This window comes from Muntiacus reevesi, chromosome 6 (assembly GCF_963930625.1).
Source record: "Muntiacus reevesi chromosome 6, mMunRee1.1, whole genome shotgun sequence".
Taxonomy (NCBI): Eukaryota; Metazoa; Chordata; class Mammalia; order Artiodactyla; family Cervidae; genus Muntiacus; species Muntiacus reevesi.
Window position 1 is genome coordinate 99,930,379 of NC_089254.1, and position 17,041 is coordinate 99,947,419.

Below are 17,041 nucleotides of genomic sequence, written 5' to 3' on the forward strand. Positions count from 1 at the left end.
CCCAGGGATCACAGCCAGGTCTCCTGTACTGCAGGCAGATTCTTTGCTGTTGCCATCAGTAGCCTCCATGCTTTTTCACCTATGGTGTCTACTAGTTCAATCCAGGTTCTCTTGTATTTGCAGTCTCCTGATGCTCACCTCAAAAATACCCTCTTCCATAGGTACATCCCCACACTAATCTGGGATGAAATATGCCCTCAGCCACTATCTTTAGCACCGCTCTACAGAGGTCATGATTTGTCTTGATCAGTACTTGTGATCCCAATGAAATATTTTCTGATTGCATGAAAGATTATCTGCTATTGTTGAAACAATGAGTAGTTGCTTATTCTTTTTCCTTGCTTGCAGATACCTTTGAAAATGGAAACTATTTCTTGGTAAACTTTACAGCAGCTCAGGTAAGACTCTTTTATTGAATTTTATAAATCCTTTCCCAATTAGCTACAGATTAAATGTAATCAATGAGCTATAAAAATATCATATCGCACATCTTCCTGCCTTTACATTTATAAATCAGATCTACTGACATTAAAATAAGGAAGAAACAGTTCTTATTTTGACAATTGCCCAGTATACCATCACTGTATTAAAAAAAATTGTAATTCATATAATGCTGGGGAAAAAATGAGTCCTTGAATATATGACATGTTTTTAGGAGATGAGACATTTTCTGGCTGATAAAAATTTGAAGGATAAATGCTAGATTGGCTATCTGTTGCACAAAAATGGTGCATAAAAAACAACCTCATAACTTCAGCAGCGTGTAGTCATTAATGCTTATTTAGCTTATAACTTTGCAGTGCTTAGATGGGCTTGGCTGATCTTGGCCGGCTCACTTTATCTGCAATCAGTCATGGGAATGTCAAGTTTGCTCCGGTGATCATATATCTGGAGGGGGCAGTCACATGTTGGAGGTCTGCTGCTCTTGGATGATCTAAGATGGCCTTACGGGCAGGTCTGGACATGCCATTTCCATGATTATGAAAGAGGGCAAAAATAGAGGTGGAAAAGCCTAAGTGAGGGCTTTCTGAAATCTCCATTTGTATTAAGTTGGCAATAGGCAAAGTCATATGGCTAACCCCGACAGAGGTGGGATAGAATGCCCCATCCAGAGAGGGAGGTCATTGCACAATTGCATGGAAAAGGGTATAGATAGGGAGGGACAAATCACTGAAGGTCATAATACAATCAATCTATTAGGCAGGTTAAATGATTCCATGGATAATCCATACAGTTTTAATTAGAGTAGGAGGATCATTCTCTATCAAACCTATAATCTGCTTCTCTCTAATTTTTACTTGTGGATTTAACTAAGGAATAGTATAACATAAATCTATTGTGTTTTTTCTATGTAACAATGCTTCAAGTGTTTGAAGGTATCTGTCACATATTCCTTCTGTCTTCTTGAAATTATATATCTCCAGGCTAACTTCATACTTCCTCTGTTTTGTGCCTACACTGGTTTCCAGATTAGCTTATTCTGTTTGGACTCCAATTAGTCTAGATTCTCTTAAAGCATGGTCCCAGGATTGAGAGATTATCTTAGAGATGCATTATGGTATGCATTGATAGTCACTAGCCTCAGGTGGCAATCAAGCATTTAAAATATGACTAGCTTAATTTTAAACATTTAAAAAGATCATAAAATATCACATTAATATTTTATGTTAAACGTATGTTAAAATAATAATACTTTGGATGTGTGTTAGTTGCTCAGTCATGTCTGAATCTTTTTGACCCCATGGACTGTAGCTTGCCAGGCTCCCTGGTCCATGGGATTTCCCAGGCAAGAATACTGGAATGGGTAACCATTCCCTCCTGCAGGGAATCTTCCTGACCCAGGGATCACACCTGGGTCTCCCTCATTACAGGCATATTCTTTACCATCTGAGCCACCAGAGAAGCCCAATATTTTGAATATATTGGGTTAAAGAAAACATCATTAAAGCAATTTTTCCTTTTTCTCTTGTTAAATTACATATGTGGTTTGCATTATAGTCTATAAGACAGTGTGGATTTTCTGTTGAGAAAAAAAAAAACAAACAAAACTCCAAACCTCAAAACCTCAGTGGCATGCAACAATAAATACTTATTTAGTTCATTACCTAACTCTTAGCTCCTTTTAGCTAAACTGTTTTCTTACTGTTATTGCATCACACTATGTACTTCTTTTAAACATGTGTATCAAATTATCTTCATAGACATTATTAATGGGTCATGGTGTTGCCATCCTGCATTTGCCTTTCTGAAAAAAAATGCAAGACTTTGTATACTAATTAAGCATGTAACTTCTTTGTTCTTAGTTTAAGAAAGGAATTGAAGAGTATATCATTTTCCTCTGAAAATATTGTTTTTTAATGAAACTGCTCATCTAGAAGTCCTGGACTTTAGTTCTCTTCCTACTGCTAAATAGTTATTCAAGCTAGGGAAGATAGTCCTCCTGTTCTGTTCCTTGATTATAATACATTTGGTTTCTCATAAATATTAATATCTTCTAATGCTAAACTTCCATTCTTCTGTTATCCCAAGGTAGTGATAAGTGAATTCTTACTTCTATGTGATATTTGATGGAGTTTTTCCTAAGGATCAGTGCTTTGAAATGAAAGAGAGCTTCCCCTGGGAGTAATTTTTATCAGTGGTATTTTGGCTGGTATGAGGTTATGGGTGTTGGTGGCTGATTTGTAGCATTTGCTAATTTCTGTGTGTAAAATCTCCCATCATGTTAGTCAATTTCAAGCTATCAACTGGCTTGCAAAATCCCAGACAACTTAAAAATAAGCTCTCCCAAATCAAAAGAGTTAGCTCCAAAACATCAATTTACTTCATGTTATATTCCTTTTTCTTAATTTTCTCTTGATTCTCATTGCTCAATCAGTCACAAAAGGCTGGTTAATTCTCCATAATGCCAACTGAACATCATCTTCTTTCTACTGTTGCTAACAGAGTCTAGGAGTTTATAGGTTCACTCTACTACAGCTGTCTCCTTAATTGATTGCATCAAATCATCATCTTATTTAGGTACTTAACCAGTAATTTCTCTGCTTAGTTCCAGCTACAGGAGCCTGTGAACTCAGCACCTTTGTTCTCTGCCTGCGTCAGATGTGTCTGTGCCTCCCTCCACCCCATTCCCTTTCCTATTCATTTTGTCTTCATCAGCTCTATCCATCCTCCTAGAACTTCTCACATTCCACGTCTTTCCTAAGTCCTTTCTTGACAACCCTATTCCCATGGTGATTCTTTATTTTTTTTTCTTTTAACACCCATAACAAATATTCATGATGATTTTCATTTAGGCCTTAATCTTCTAACATCTCATGACTTCACTCACGTTATTGTAACCCTTGTGTTGATACTTAAAATTTATAGTTCATAATTTAGATCTGTTGCAAACTATCCTTAGTCTATGCTAAAGCCTTTGACTGTGTGGATCATGAAAAACTATGGGAAAATTCTTTAAGACTTGGGAATACCAGACCACCTGACCTGCTTGTTGAGAAATTTGTTTGCAGGTCAAGAAGCAATAGTTAGAACTGGGCATGGAACAACAGACTGGTTCCAAATTGGGGAAGGAGTATGTCAGGGCTGTATATTGTCACCCTGCTTAATTTAACTTATGTGGAATACATCATGCTAAATGCTGGGCTGGATGAAGCTCAAACTGGAATCAGGATTGCTGGGAGAAATATCAATAACCTCAGATATGCAGATGACACCACCCTTATGACAGAAAGCAAAGAAGAACTAAAGAGCCTCTTGATGAAAAAGGAGAGGGAAACAGGTGGATTAAAACTCAACATTCAAAAAACTAAGATCATGGCATCCAGTCCCATTACTTCATGGCAAATAGATTGGGAAACAGTGACAGACTTTATATTTTTGGGCTCCAAAATCACTGCAGATGATGACTGCAGCCACGAAATTAAAAGATGCTTGCTCCTTGGAAGAAAAGCTATAACAAACCTAGACAATGTACTAAAAAGCAGAGACATCACTTTGCCAGCAAAGGTCCATCTAGTCAAAACAATGGTTTTTCCAGTAGTCATGTATGGATGTGAGAATTGGACTATAAAGAAAGCTGAGACCGAAGAACTGATGCTTTTGAACTGTGGTGTTGGAGAAGACTCTTTAGAGTCCCTTAGACAACAAGGAGATCCAACCAGTCCATCCTAAAGGAGATCAGTACTGAATATTCATTGGAAGGACTTAAGCTGAAGCTGAAGCTCCATTGCTTTGGCCACCTGATGCCAAGAGCCAACTCACTGGAAAAGACCCTGATGCTAGGAAAGATTGAGGGCAGGAGGAGAAGGGGATGACATAGGATGAGATGGTTGGGTGGCATCACTGACTCAAAGGACATGAATTTTAACAATCTCTGGGAGTTGGTGATGGGCAGGCAAGCCTGGCATGCTGCAGTCTATGGGGTTGCAAAGAACCGGACACGAGTGAGTGAGTGAACTGAATGACTGGTCCTTAGCCTAGGGACAAGTTGCCATAATCATTTATTCACACTGTGCTAAGTCATACAGTGCTATGCACATAAGTTCATCATGATTCCAACCATATAAATGCCTTTAAGTTATATGACCTTGACCTTCTCATTTTCTCTCCCAGAGCCTCAGTTTTCTCATCTGTGAAACAGATATAAGAATTCTTTCTTTTCAAAATCATTGTAAGAATTAGTAATAATGTAGGTGAAAAAACTTTCATAATGTTGACACACAAACCTGTTTTGAGCACCTCAAATTTATTGTCTTAAGTTCTCAGGAAGTATGTCTTCATGAAGTATTGAAGAATAAAACCAGCATTTTTGTTAACATTGTAATTTGGAATTTAGTCTGTTAACAGATGTGTTATGTATCTTTTCCTCTTTATATATTCTTTGCAGAGTGTACTGCAAATCCAAACGATACATAATAATTATTTGAGTGACTCAAATTCACTGAAAGTTGGATATATTAGAATCTGGGGCATAAGCTCTGCTGATATAACACAAGTGACTGTCTCCTATGACAATCAACAATTCATGGTGATGAATTTTAAGAGTGACCCTTACAATCAGGTATGTCTTAAAGGAATGTTATCATATCATACATTAATTTTATTTTTCTGTAAAGTTATTAGCACTATTGTTATAATTACTTATACTTGAAAGGTTATATATATTTGCCAATGTTGACTCATATTGTACAGTGCACATTAGTGATCCTCTCAGGATAGTCCCTCGTGGCTCAGATGGTAAAGCGTCTGCCTACAATGTGGGATACCTGGGTTCGATCCCTGGGTGGGGAAGATCCTCTGCAGAAGGAAATGGCTACCCACTCCAGTACTCTTGCCTGGAAAATCCCATGGGAGAAGGCTGGTAGGCTACAGTCCATGGGGTTGCAAAGAGTCGGACATGACTGAGCGATCCTACTTACTCAGGCTAGTCCAGGGATCAATGATCAATGATCTGATGGAATCCTCTCCATATGTTTCCCAAAGATATTGTGCTGTATGTTAGATTGGTCTTAATAAGTTGCATTGCACAGTTGTTATCCTGTAATGTGAGGTTGAACTTAAATGTGATATTTAACAAATTCTAAAATACCAACTTCATCTCTTCTTTTCTGGCAGACACTAAATATTCAATTGACTGACCAGAATATCAGCCTGGAAAAGTTAACTGAGGTTACTTGGATTCAAGGTGGTCCTGTAGTTTCTACTACAACTATGACAAGTACCTTCCCAATGAGTTCTTTATATCCTTCTGCAACTCCCACTGCTACTGCTACTTCTGTTGCCACTAGTTCTTCTACTCCAGGTAGCACTAGTACTACTGATAGCACGAGTGCTACTCTTCCTATGACAACCACTTCTTTTTCAACAAGTGCTACTGAAGTTTCAACTGGTCCTACTGTTCCTAATACCAGTACATCTTTCCCTACAAACACTGCTGCTGATAGCACGAATGTTACTTTTACTGTCACAGCCATGCCTTACCCAACAAGGACTGCTGAAGTTTCAACTGGTCCCACTCTTCCTAATACCAGTACATCTTTCCCTACAAACACTGCTGCTGATAGCACGAATGTTACTTTTACTGTCACAGCCATGCCTTACCCAACAAGCACTGCTGAAGTTTCAACAGGTATTACTGTCCCTAACACCACTATATCTTCCCCTGTAAATACTACTACTGATAGCACTGATATTACTCTTCCTATCACGGACACACCATACACAACAAGTACTACTCACGTTTCAGCTAGTACTACTTTCCCTAATGCCACTGTATCTTCCCCTATAAATACTACTACAGAAAGTACTGATATTACTCTTCCTATCACGAGCACGCCATACACAACAAGTGCTATTCACGTTTCAACTAGTACTTCTGTCCCCAATACCACTATATATTTCCCTGTTAATACTACTACTGATGGCACTATTGTTACTCTTTCTGTCACAACCATGCCTCACCCAACAAGTGCTACTGAATTTTCAACTAGTACTTCTGTCCCTAATACCACTATATCTTCCCCTATAAATACTACTACTGATAGCAGTAATGTTACTTTTACTGTCACAACCATGCCTTACTCAACAAATGCTACTGACTTTTCAACTAGTACTTCTGTCCCTAATACCACTATATCTTCCCCTATAAATACTACTACTGATAGCAGTAATGTTACTTTTACTGTCACAACCATGCCTTACTCAACAAATGCTACTGAATTTTCAACTAGTACTTCTGTCCCCAATACCACTATATATTTCCCTGTTAATACTACTACTGATGGCACTATTATTACTCTTTCTGTCACAACCATGCCTCACCCAACAAGTGCTACTGAATTTTCAACTAGTACTTCTGTCCCTAATACCACTATATCTTCCCCTATAAATACTACTACTGATAGCAGTAATGTTACTTTTACTGTCACAACCATGCCTTACTCAACAAATGCTACTGACTTTTCAACTAGTACTTCTGTCCCTAATACCACTATATCTTCCCCTATAAATACTACTACTGATAGCAGTAATGTTACTTTTACTGTCACAACCATGCCTTACTCAACAAATGCTACTGACTTTTCAACTAGTACTTCTGTCCCTAATACCACTATATCTTCCCCTGTAACTACTACTACTGATAGCACTGATATTACTCTTCCTATCACGGACACGCCATACACAACAAGTGCTACTCAAGTTTCAGCTAGTACTACTGCCTCTAATAATACCACTGTATCTTCCCCTACAAATACTACTATTGATAGCACTAATGCTACTCTTCCTATCACGGACATGCCTTATACAACAAGTGCTACTGAAGATTCAACTGGTACTTCTGTCCCTAATACCACTATATATTTCCCTATTAATACTACTACTGACAGCACTGATATTACTCTTCCTATCACAGACACGCCATACACAACAACTGCTACTCACGTTTCAAATAGTACTTCTGTCCCCAACACCACTATATATTTCCCTGTTAATACTACTACTGATGGCACTATTGTTACTCTTCCTGTCACAACCATGCCTTACCCAACAAGTGCTACTGAATTTTCAACTAGTACTTCTGTCCCTAATACCACTATATCTTCCCCTATAAATACCACTATTGATAGCACTAATGCTACTCTTCCTATCACGGACATGCCATATACACCAAATGCTACTGAAGTTTCAACTGGTACTTCTATCCCTAATACCACTATATATTTCCCTATTAATACTACTACTGACAGCACTGATATTACTCTTCCTATCACGGACATGCCATACACAACAAGTGCTACTCACGTTTCAACTGGTACTACTTTCCCTAATGCCACTGTATCTTCCCCTGTAAATACCAGTACTGATAGCACTGATACTACTCTTCCTATCACAGACACGCCATACACAGCAAGTGCTACTCATGTTTCAAATAGTACTTCTGTCCCCAATACCACTATATATTTCCCTGTTAATACTACTACTGATGGCACTATTGTTACTCTTCCTGTCACAACCATGCCTTACCCAACAAGTGCTACTGAATTTTCAACTAGTACTTCTGTCCCTAATACCACTATATCTTCCCCTATAAATACTACTACTGATAGCACTGATATTACTCTTCCTATCACAGACACGCCATACGAGACAAGTGCTACTCAAGTTTCAGCTAGTACTACTGCCTCTAATAATACCACTGTATCTTCCCCTACAAATACTACTATTGATAGCACTAATGTTACTCTTCCTATCACGGACATGCCTTATACAACAAATGCTACTGAAGATTCAACTGGTATTTCTATCCCTAACACCACTATATATTTCCCTATTAATACTACTACTGATAGCACTGATATTACTCTTCCTATTACGGACATGCCATACACAACAAGTGCTACTCAAGTTTCAACTAGTACTTCTGTCCCTAATACCACTATATATTTCCCTGTTAATACTACTTCTGATAGCACTATTATTACTCTTTCTGTCACAACCATGCCTTACCCAACAAGTGCTACTGAATTTTCAGCTAGTACTTCTGTCCCTAATACCACTATATCTTCCTCTACAAATACTACTACTGATAGCACTGATATTACTCTTCCTATCACGGACATGCCATACACAACAAGTGCTACTCATGTTTCAACTAGTACTACTTTCCCTAATGCCACTACATCTTCCCCTATAAATACTACTACAGAAAGTACTGATATTACTCTTCTTATCACGGACATGCCATACACAACAAGTGCTACTCAAGTTTCAGCTAGTACTACTGTCCCTAATGCCACTATATCTTCCCCTATGAATGCTACCACTGATAGTACTAATGTTCCTCTTCCAGTCACAACCATGCCGTACCCAACAAGTGCTACTGAAGTTACAACTAGTACTACTGTCCCTAATGCCACTCTCTCTTCCCCTGTAAACACTACTACTGATAGTACTGACATTACTCTTCCTGTCACAGCCATGCCTTACACAACAAGTACTACTGATGTTTCATCTAGTACTACTGTCCCTAATGCCACTATTTCTTCCCCAATAGATACTAGTACTGATAGCACTAATGTTCCTCTTCCGGTCACAACCATGCCTTTCCCAACAAATAGTACTGAAGTTTCAGCTACTGTCTCTAATACTACTATATCTTCCCCTACAAACACTACTGTTGTCTAGCACCAATGGTATTCTTCCTGTCACAATCATGCCTTTCCCAGCAAGTGCTATTGAGTTACTAATGCTAATGTTCCTAATTCTACTGTGCCTTTCCCTACAAATACCACTACTGCTACTCTTCCTATCACGGCTACTTCTTTCCCAACTAGTACCACTGACACTAGTACTGGTACTACTGTTCTTATTACCACTACTCATTCTTCAACAAATACTGTTGCTACTAGCACTAATACTACTCACGCATTACCACTGTTTTCCTACAGATACTGCTGCTGCTACTACTAGCAATAGTTTTCTATTGACTAGTTTCTCTAAAAGTATTTATAAGAACACTACTTTTGCTACAGTAACCTCTCCTCCTACAGTAACCACTTCTCCAACTGCTCGCCTTGATAATGATGCTCTGATTACAAATTATCTTTCCCCTACAATGTCTGGGAACAATAGTACTAGTAATGCTTTTTCTACAATGACTACTTACCCTTCATAAACTCATGCCATTTGCACTAATACTCCTTCTCCTGTGACTACTTTTTTCCTGTATGTGTGGGGGCTGCCAGCAATGGTAATATTGTTCCTTGTGAGTACTCTTTCTTCTCCAAGTACTGATGCTATTAGTACTTATTTATGAGATAATACTAGATTGTTGCTGTTTCCTCTAACGACTGAATTAACTTACAAAGTGCTAACTCTTCTACAGACCAGAAATCACCCAGACAGAGATGAGTATGTAAAGATAAGACATAGGGGAGACAATGTCTACCCTGGGATCAGAGTTCATAGTTTTGTTTGCTTTGTCTTCTACTCACCAGCTTTTCCCTTCTTGTTTTACTATCTAGACTCTCCTTCAGTATGTTAAGACTTTCAGCATGTTCTTGGACTTTCATACCCACAATCACCATTTATTCCTGATCTATTATTTTCTAAAATCACCCCTGTGAATAGGCTCATGGTCATAACCAAATATTGCCATTTAGGTGCTATTGAAGGCTTAACCCTAGGACAGTATTTTGAAAATGTAGTTTGGGGAACCAGGGGAGACCCCAGACCTCTTTCTGGGGTCTACAAGGTCAAGCCTCTTTCCATATACATACTCTATTGTTTTTGCCATTTTCACTCATCCTCTCATTGATATACAGCGCCACTTTCCAGAGATTGTGCTCTGTGGTGTCACAATAGATGAAAACGGAAACTGATACAAGAATCCAGCTGTCTTCTATTAAACCAGACATTAAACAAATTTACAGATTATACAACTATGTCATTTTTCTCACTAACTGTTTTTGCTTTGGAAAATATAGTGGTCTTTCATTAAAAATATATTATTTATGTCAACATGTATTTGATATATTGTTATTTTTAATGAACGAAGAAATAAATATTTTGCAAAACATTTTACGAATGACTCCATTTTACCTACGGAACAAATGTTCAGAGATATAATCCACCCAAACAAAGCATGGGGTCTTCACCAAATTTGAAAGTAAAGAGATCCTGAGACCAAAAAGTTTGAGAATCACTTCCCTAGGACAATAATGTCCTAGTTTCAAGGTCAGGTCCTGGTCAAATGCAGTGTGAAAACAAAACAAAGCCAAACTCATCATTCTAAACTGTATTAACGGACTTGCTCCCAGGCGCCCTCACGTGTATGTTTATTGAGGGAGCTCCAAGGCGCTTCTCTTGTTGGCTCATAAAACCTGGTCCCGGACAAAGAGCTCTGTGCCCCACGGCACATGGGACCCTGTGGCCAGGCTGCCACACTGGGGCAGATTCACTGGCCAAAGGCTTCACTTTTTTTTTTTAAAGCCCTTGGGACTTGAAACACTGAAGAGGAATTTGTTCAACCAACCATAGTTCTCTAGTTACTGAACTTCAATCCCTTTGCGTGTATAAATGGATTGCAATTACAAATATGGAATTTTGAAAAGGTAAGTGCTCCTGAAAAAAGAACAATAGCCAGAAACAACAAATACAGCGCTATATTTAGAGCAGATAACCAACAAGTACTACTGTATAGTACAGAGAACTCTGCTCAATATTCTTTAATAACCTGAATGGGAAAGGAACTTTAAAAAGAATAGATACATGCATATGTATAATTGAATCACTTTGCAGTATAATGGAAATTAACATACTATTGTTAATCAACTAGACTCCAATATAAAATAAATATTTTTAATAAAATAAAAATCATGATTACATAAGCAACAACAAAAACAGAAAAAAAAAAAAATACAATCTGGCCTTACTTCAGACATTTGAAGAAACTTGAGAATTGAAACTCCAGTCCATGCACAAGATGTGGTCCTGGAAGCAGGTTCGGAAAACTGGGAGAGGCAGGGGGTGAAAGAAAGCATTAACTTGCTGCTTCTGAGTCTTAAGCCTTGCAGACACCTATGATTACACATAAAACACACGGTCGCCTTCATTGGACCAGTTCTAGGAGCACCACATTGGTGCAGGGACAACTGCTTCAGGTGGACACCCTTGCCTTTTACTTGCCTCAGTTTCCTCATTTGCAAGTCAACATTGGAAGTGCATTTTCCTTCTGTAAAAGACAATACAAAGTTTTATTATTATGATTATATAATCCCTTGAGTGTTGTTATGTCTATTTAAACTTTTTCTCACAGTAGTCAAAATCTCTTGCTTGGAAAGGCTGACATTTTTCTAAATTGAATTTTTTTCTAGGTAACTATGTGTCTTAAAAATTTTTTTTTTGCTCCATTTTCATACTCTCTTTGTTTAGATCGCATGCCTATTTCTTTTTTAAAAATTAACATTTTTGTTTTGAAATAAGCTTGGAGAAAAGTTGCAAAAATAGCTAAAGACCTTCACTATCCTCTTCACCCAGTTTTCCCAAATATCATCCACAAATTATAAATTATGTACCATATTTACTCTCTTTCGCACACACACATACTTACACACACACACACACACACGTGTATAATTTGAGAGTTATAGATACAATGTCTCAACATCACAAAATGCTTTAGTATAAATTTCCTAAAACACAAGGACACATTCTCACCTAATCACAATATATATAATCAGTCAAGTCAGAAAGTTGATATTCATACAATACCACAATATAATGCAGAGACATTAGTCAAATTTTACCAATCGTCCCGATAATGTTCTTTATAAAGAACACTAAACACGGACTTCCCTGGCAGTCCAGTGGGCGTCCACTGCCCTGGACATGGGTTCAATCCTTGGTTGGGAAACTAAGATCCTGGATATCTTGTGGCACAGCCAAAAACATTTTGAAAAAGAAAAAAGAAACCTAAACAACAGTAATGACAAGGAGCATGTGTTGCATTTGCTTAATAGAAATTTTGTTTTTCAGTCTTCTCTATCATGGAGCTATTCCTCAGCCCCTCTTTTTCTTCTTTGATTTTGATGATTACAAGTCAGATCTTTGTAGAATATTCCTCATTAGGGGTTTGTCTAATACTTTCTCATGATTATATTGAGGTTGTATATTTCTTGGACAGATATAACATAGAATTGATGTTATGTCCTTCCTGGTACTCCTGTTAGGAGGTAAGTGATGTTTGTCCATGGTTGGTGATGCCAATTGACTGACCTGGTTGAAGTGGTGCCTCTCAGTTCTCTCCATGGGAAAGTTACAATTTTTTCTCATCATAATGAATAGCTATATTATGTGGAGATAATTTGAGGCTATGTAGCTATCTGGTTCCTCTCCTATTATTTTTTGTCATCTATTGATGATTCTTATCTGATTCAATTATTACTATGAATTAATTAAATGGTGATTTTCTAACTCCACGTTTTTTTGTGTATTTGCTACTCGGCATTATAAGGGCTCTTCTTTCTTTGCTATTTTTTTTAAAAATTAATTAATTAATTTTAATTGGAGGCTAATTCTTCACAATATTGTAGTGGTTTTTGCCATACATTGACATGAATCAGCCATGGGTGTACATGTGTTCGCCATCCTGAACACCCCTCCCACCGCCCTCCCCATCCCATTCCTAAGGATCATCCCAGTGCATCAGGCCCGAGCACCGTGTCTCATGCATCGAACCTGGACTGGCGATCTGTTTCACATATGATAATATACATGTTTCAGTGCTATTTATTTTTTGAGTGATGTTTGGTAAGTAGCCACTTCCCTGAGTCCCCCACTTACACCCCTTCTCTGAGATCCCCACACGTCCTCACAATCTAGCAACTAAAAGTCTAGCTCTTGGAATTCAGGGAGCTTCCAGGGCTCCTCGTTGCTGGTGTTCACTCGGACTGGTCAGTCCTTGTGCTGTAGCTGCAACATGTGAAGCCAGAGTGCCCACTCAGGAAGCTGACCGAAAGTGAAAGTGAAGTCGCTCAGTCGTGTCTGACCCTTTGCGACCCCAAGGACTGTAGCTTACCAGGCTCCTCCGTCCATGGGATTTTCCAGGCGAGAGTACTGGAGTGGGTTGCCATTGCCTTCTCAAGGGAATCTTCCCGACCCAGGGATCGAACCCGGGTATCCCGCATTGTAAGCAGACGCTTTACCGTCTGAGCCACCAGGGAATTGAATTTCTGGTTCAGTGGTCCTCAAGCTCAGGTGCATATTGGAAATACCTGGAGAGTGTAATGATTTGCTAATGCCTGGATGCAGCCCCCATCAGCCGGGTAACTCTAACATGCCGTCAAGGTAGGGAGCCACTGGGACTGTGGAGCAGTGGAGATGAGATGCTTTCTTGGTCAGTCTCAGCTAAATACAGCAAGAATTGAGACGTGCTGAGAACTCTAGCAGACAGGAGTAACAAACTAAGTTATCAACTTCATGAAGGAGAGCAAGACAGAGAGCCAGGGGAAGGAGGAAGAAGTGGGTGGGGTGGGGGGTCGAGGAGAGGAGGAAAAGAGAAGAGATGGTAAGAGAGGAGAGAGAAGGAGAGAGGAACAGGGCAAAATGTAAATGGATAAGGCTCGTTTAAAGGGCTTATGGGAATTCTTGCGACCATAAATTTGAAATTGTATCAAAATATTCTTACTCCACGGGAGAGACCAGAATCCTTGTAAACATTATGGGTCCACGTGTCTTCTAGGGCTTCCCAGGTAGCTCCAGTGGTGTGAATAAAGAAACCCGCCTGCCAGTGCAGGAGACACAAGAGATGCGGGTTTGATCCCTGGGTCAGGAGAGTCCCCCTGGGGAGGAGGGCATGGCAACCCACTCCAGTATACTTGCCTGGAGAATCCCATGGACAGAGGAGCCTGGTGGGCTACAGTCTATAGGGTCATACAGTCCATAGGACCTGACTGAAGCAACTTAGCATGCATGCACCTCTTGTCTTCACAAAAAACAAAAAAAACAATGAGGGAATACATAATTTATTTACCCTCCACATTTAAGATGGAGTTTTGAGTACAGAAAGTAAGATGGAAAAAAAGTTACAGTCTCAGAATCACTCTAAGTTCACCTGAACTTAGAAACCAACTGAGGGGTGAGGTGTGACAGACACCCAAATGCCAAGATATTCTAGGAGGAAGTGGAGGTCATCCTTTTCTACCTCAACTCTGAGCCCATCTTTTTGGAGTATATCATTAGGCTTTCCAGAAACTATAGTCACAAAAAACATAAATTGGAAAAAATTTTTAATTTTTTTCATATAATTCATATAACAATTATGTAATTACTATAATTCATTTTCCCAGCAGTATTGTCTAATGTTGTTCAGTCACCCAGTCGTGTCCGACTCTTTGCGACCTCATGGACTATACAGTCCATGGAATTCTCCAGGCCAGAATAGTGGGTTGCCTTTCCCTTCTCCAGGGGATCTTCTGAACCCAGGGATTGAACCCAGGTCTCCCGCATTGCAGGTGGCTTCTTTACCAGCTGAGCCACAAAGACCCCAGTCTAATACAAATGCATAAGATAAATGCATCCCTTTTAAATATAGAAGCATTTCATTATCCATAAGTTGATATAAATAATGGTTTCTCTCTGGAGGCAGTCAGTGGGGAGAAATGGTCTGTGCACTAGGAAAAGCTCAGAGGAGCAGGCCCTGAACCCAAGGAGAAAATGACCAGCCAAGGGCTCCTAGAAGCTTCGTCACAGCTCCGCAAGGGTGGGTCGGAGAGGTGGGGAAGGTTTTGCTGGTCCATTTCCTGTTCATTTCAGTAGCTCCTATTCTGACCTAAAGTCAAGCTCACAGGTGGTGCTCAGTGAATATGTACTTGATGACTAAATGCTGAGATCAGGAGATGTAGAGGAAAGTAAAATGAAAGATGGGAATCTGAAGTGGGTACAGAGGAGAGCAATAATGCGTGGGACGTGCGCTGGTCTCTGGGCTGGACAAATGGAGCGCTGGAAAATTCTGACTACAGAACTCTGGGGAGGTTGCTCAGCTGACATGAACTTATCAGGACAGACCTGAGAATAAGGCTGAGGTTTGACGTCAGAAATCCATCCAGGAGGTTCTTCTATTTTGTTTTTGTTTTTACTCGAAAGATCAAGGGTGGAAGAATTTGCTTGTGGGGGTGGGAGGTGGGGGCACTTGGAGTAACACAGCTTTGAATAGAAAGGTCAGACTTTTTTGTGAACTGGGCAAACCACAGGGAAAAGGTCTGTTTTGTTTTTAATATTTGTTTGCTTCAGGTTTTAGTTGTGGTACTAGAGATCTTCAGTTGCATCTTGTGGGATGGAATCTGGTTTCCTGAGAAGGGATTGAACCCAGACCCCTTGCGCTGAGAGTGCAAAGTCTTGGCCACTGGGCCACCAGGGAGATGCCCAAAAGGTCTGTTTTAAGTTTCAGTCTAGATTAGTTTTGATTTGTGTGTTTCTTCATGCTGTAGAAAGTAATTTGTGAACCTTAAACTACTGCCAAAATGCCTTAACCATGTTTTAAGATTATTACTTAAAGAAAAGTCTCCATTTCCCTTGAATGGTGACCACAGCGAAGCCCAGTGGTGAACTTTGGCAATCCCTCTGGCTTCGGGTAAGCCATGTTTTCTGCTTTGCTTGGCAACCCACTCCAGTATTCTTGCCTGGAGAACCCCAAGGACAGAGGATTGTGGCTGGCTATGGTCCATAGGGTTGCACAGAATTTGTCACGACTGAAGTGACTTGACATACACACACATGAACTCAAGCAGTGGCAAGAAATTTAGAGGCCAGATTTCTAATCTTCAGGGAATTAAGATACTCTAAACACCCTGGAATATTCAGGGCAGGGGTCCCTTCTAGAAGACAGGAGAACCATGGGCAGGGCAATTCACAGACTGGCTTGTCCTCGACCTGTTTTCAGAGCCCAGGTCAGTCTCCCTGGCCAGGCAGGCTCTTGCCACCTGGTGATCTGAGTGTTGAGAATGTGATACATACTGAGAAGATAAAGACCAGCTGGCAGTCAAGGCACAGTTGAGGCAAGCAGGCGATGAATTAGAAGGTGCATTTGGGTCAACCAGATCCTCAAATGCCCTCTGGATGCCTCAGCCTGAGCCTTTAAGAGACCACCTTAGTGGCAGTTGTCTCACCTGGACCACAGACTCAAAGGAAAGAGATGGCACTGGGAAGCGAGTTGAATTCTGTTTAATTTGGTGCCTTGAACTTTGTCCCTTATAAACAGAGCCCTTCCCTCCACCACAAGCACACATGTGGCTGCCTCTACGGGGAGGGTTGGGCAAAGATGTCAGCAGAAAAGAGAAACAGGAGCCCCTCCAGGGCCAGCATGAGCTGAGGAGGGTTTACAAGGCTCCCTCTCTGCATTCATGCACCCTTCTCCCCACACAGCATCTCCTTGAGCGAGCCTGGGTACCAGACTGCTCAGAGACCCCATCCCTCCCAGCCTTGAATCCAGATTTTGTTGGAGGATGTGTGGTCCTACCAATGCTTCTTGGATGCTGTAAAGGAT

At 40.0% G+C, this 17,041-nt stretch overlaps 1 protein-coding gene across 1 annotated transcript in view; it reads left to right on the forward strand.

Moving 5' to 3' along the window:
• The window catches only part of LOC136170352 (probable maltase-glucoamylase 2), a 100,317-nt gene extending 83,386 nt beyond the window's left edge, over positions 1–16,931 (forward strand). Inside the window, exons 46-49 of the mRNA XM_065938505.1 lie at positions 349–398; positions 4,886–5,059; positions 5,614–6,544; positions 16,921–16,931. Of these exons, the coding sequence (XP_065794577.1) occupies positions 349–398; positions 4,886–5,059; positions 5,614–6,544; positions 16,921–16,931 (1,166 nt within the window). The remainder of the gene's footprint in view (positions 1–348; positions 399–4,885; positions 5,060–5,613; positions 6,545–16,920) is intronic.
• The last annotated feature ends 110 nt before the right edge of the window (positions 16,932–17,041 follow it).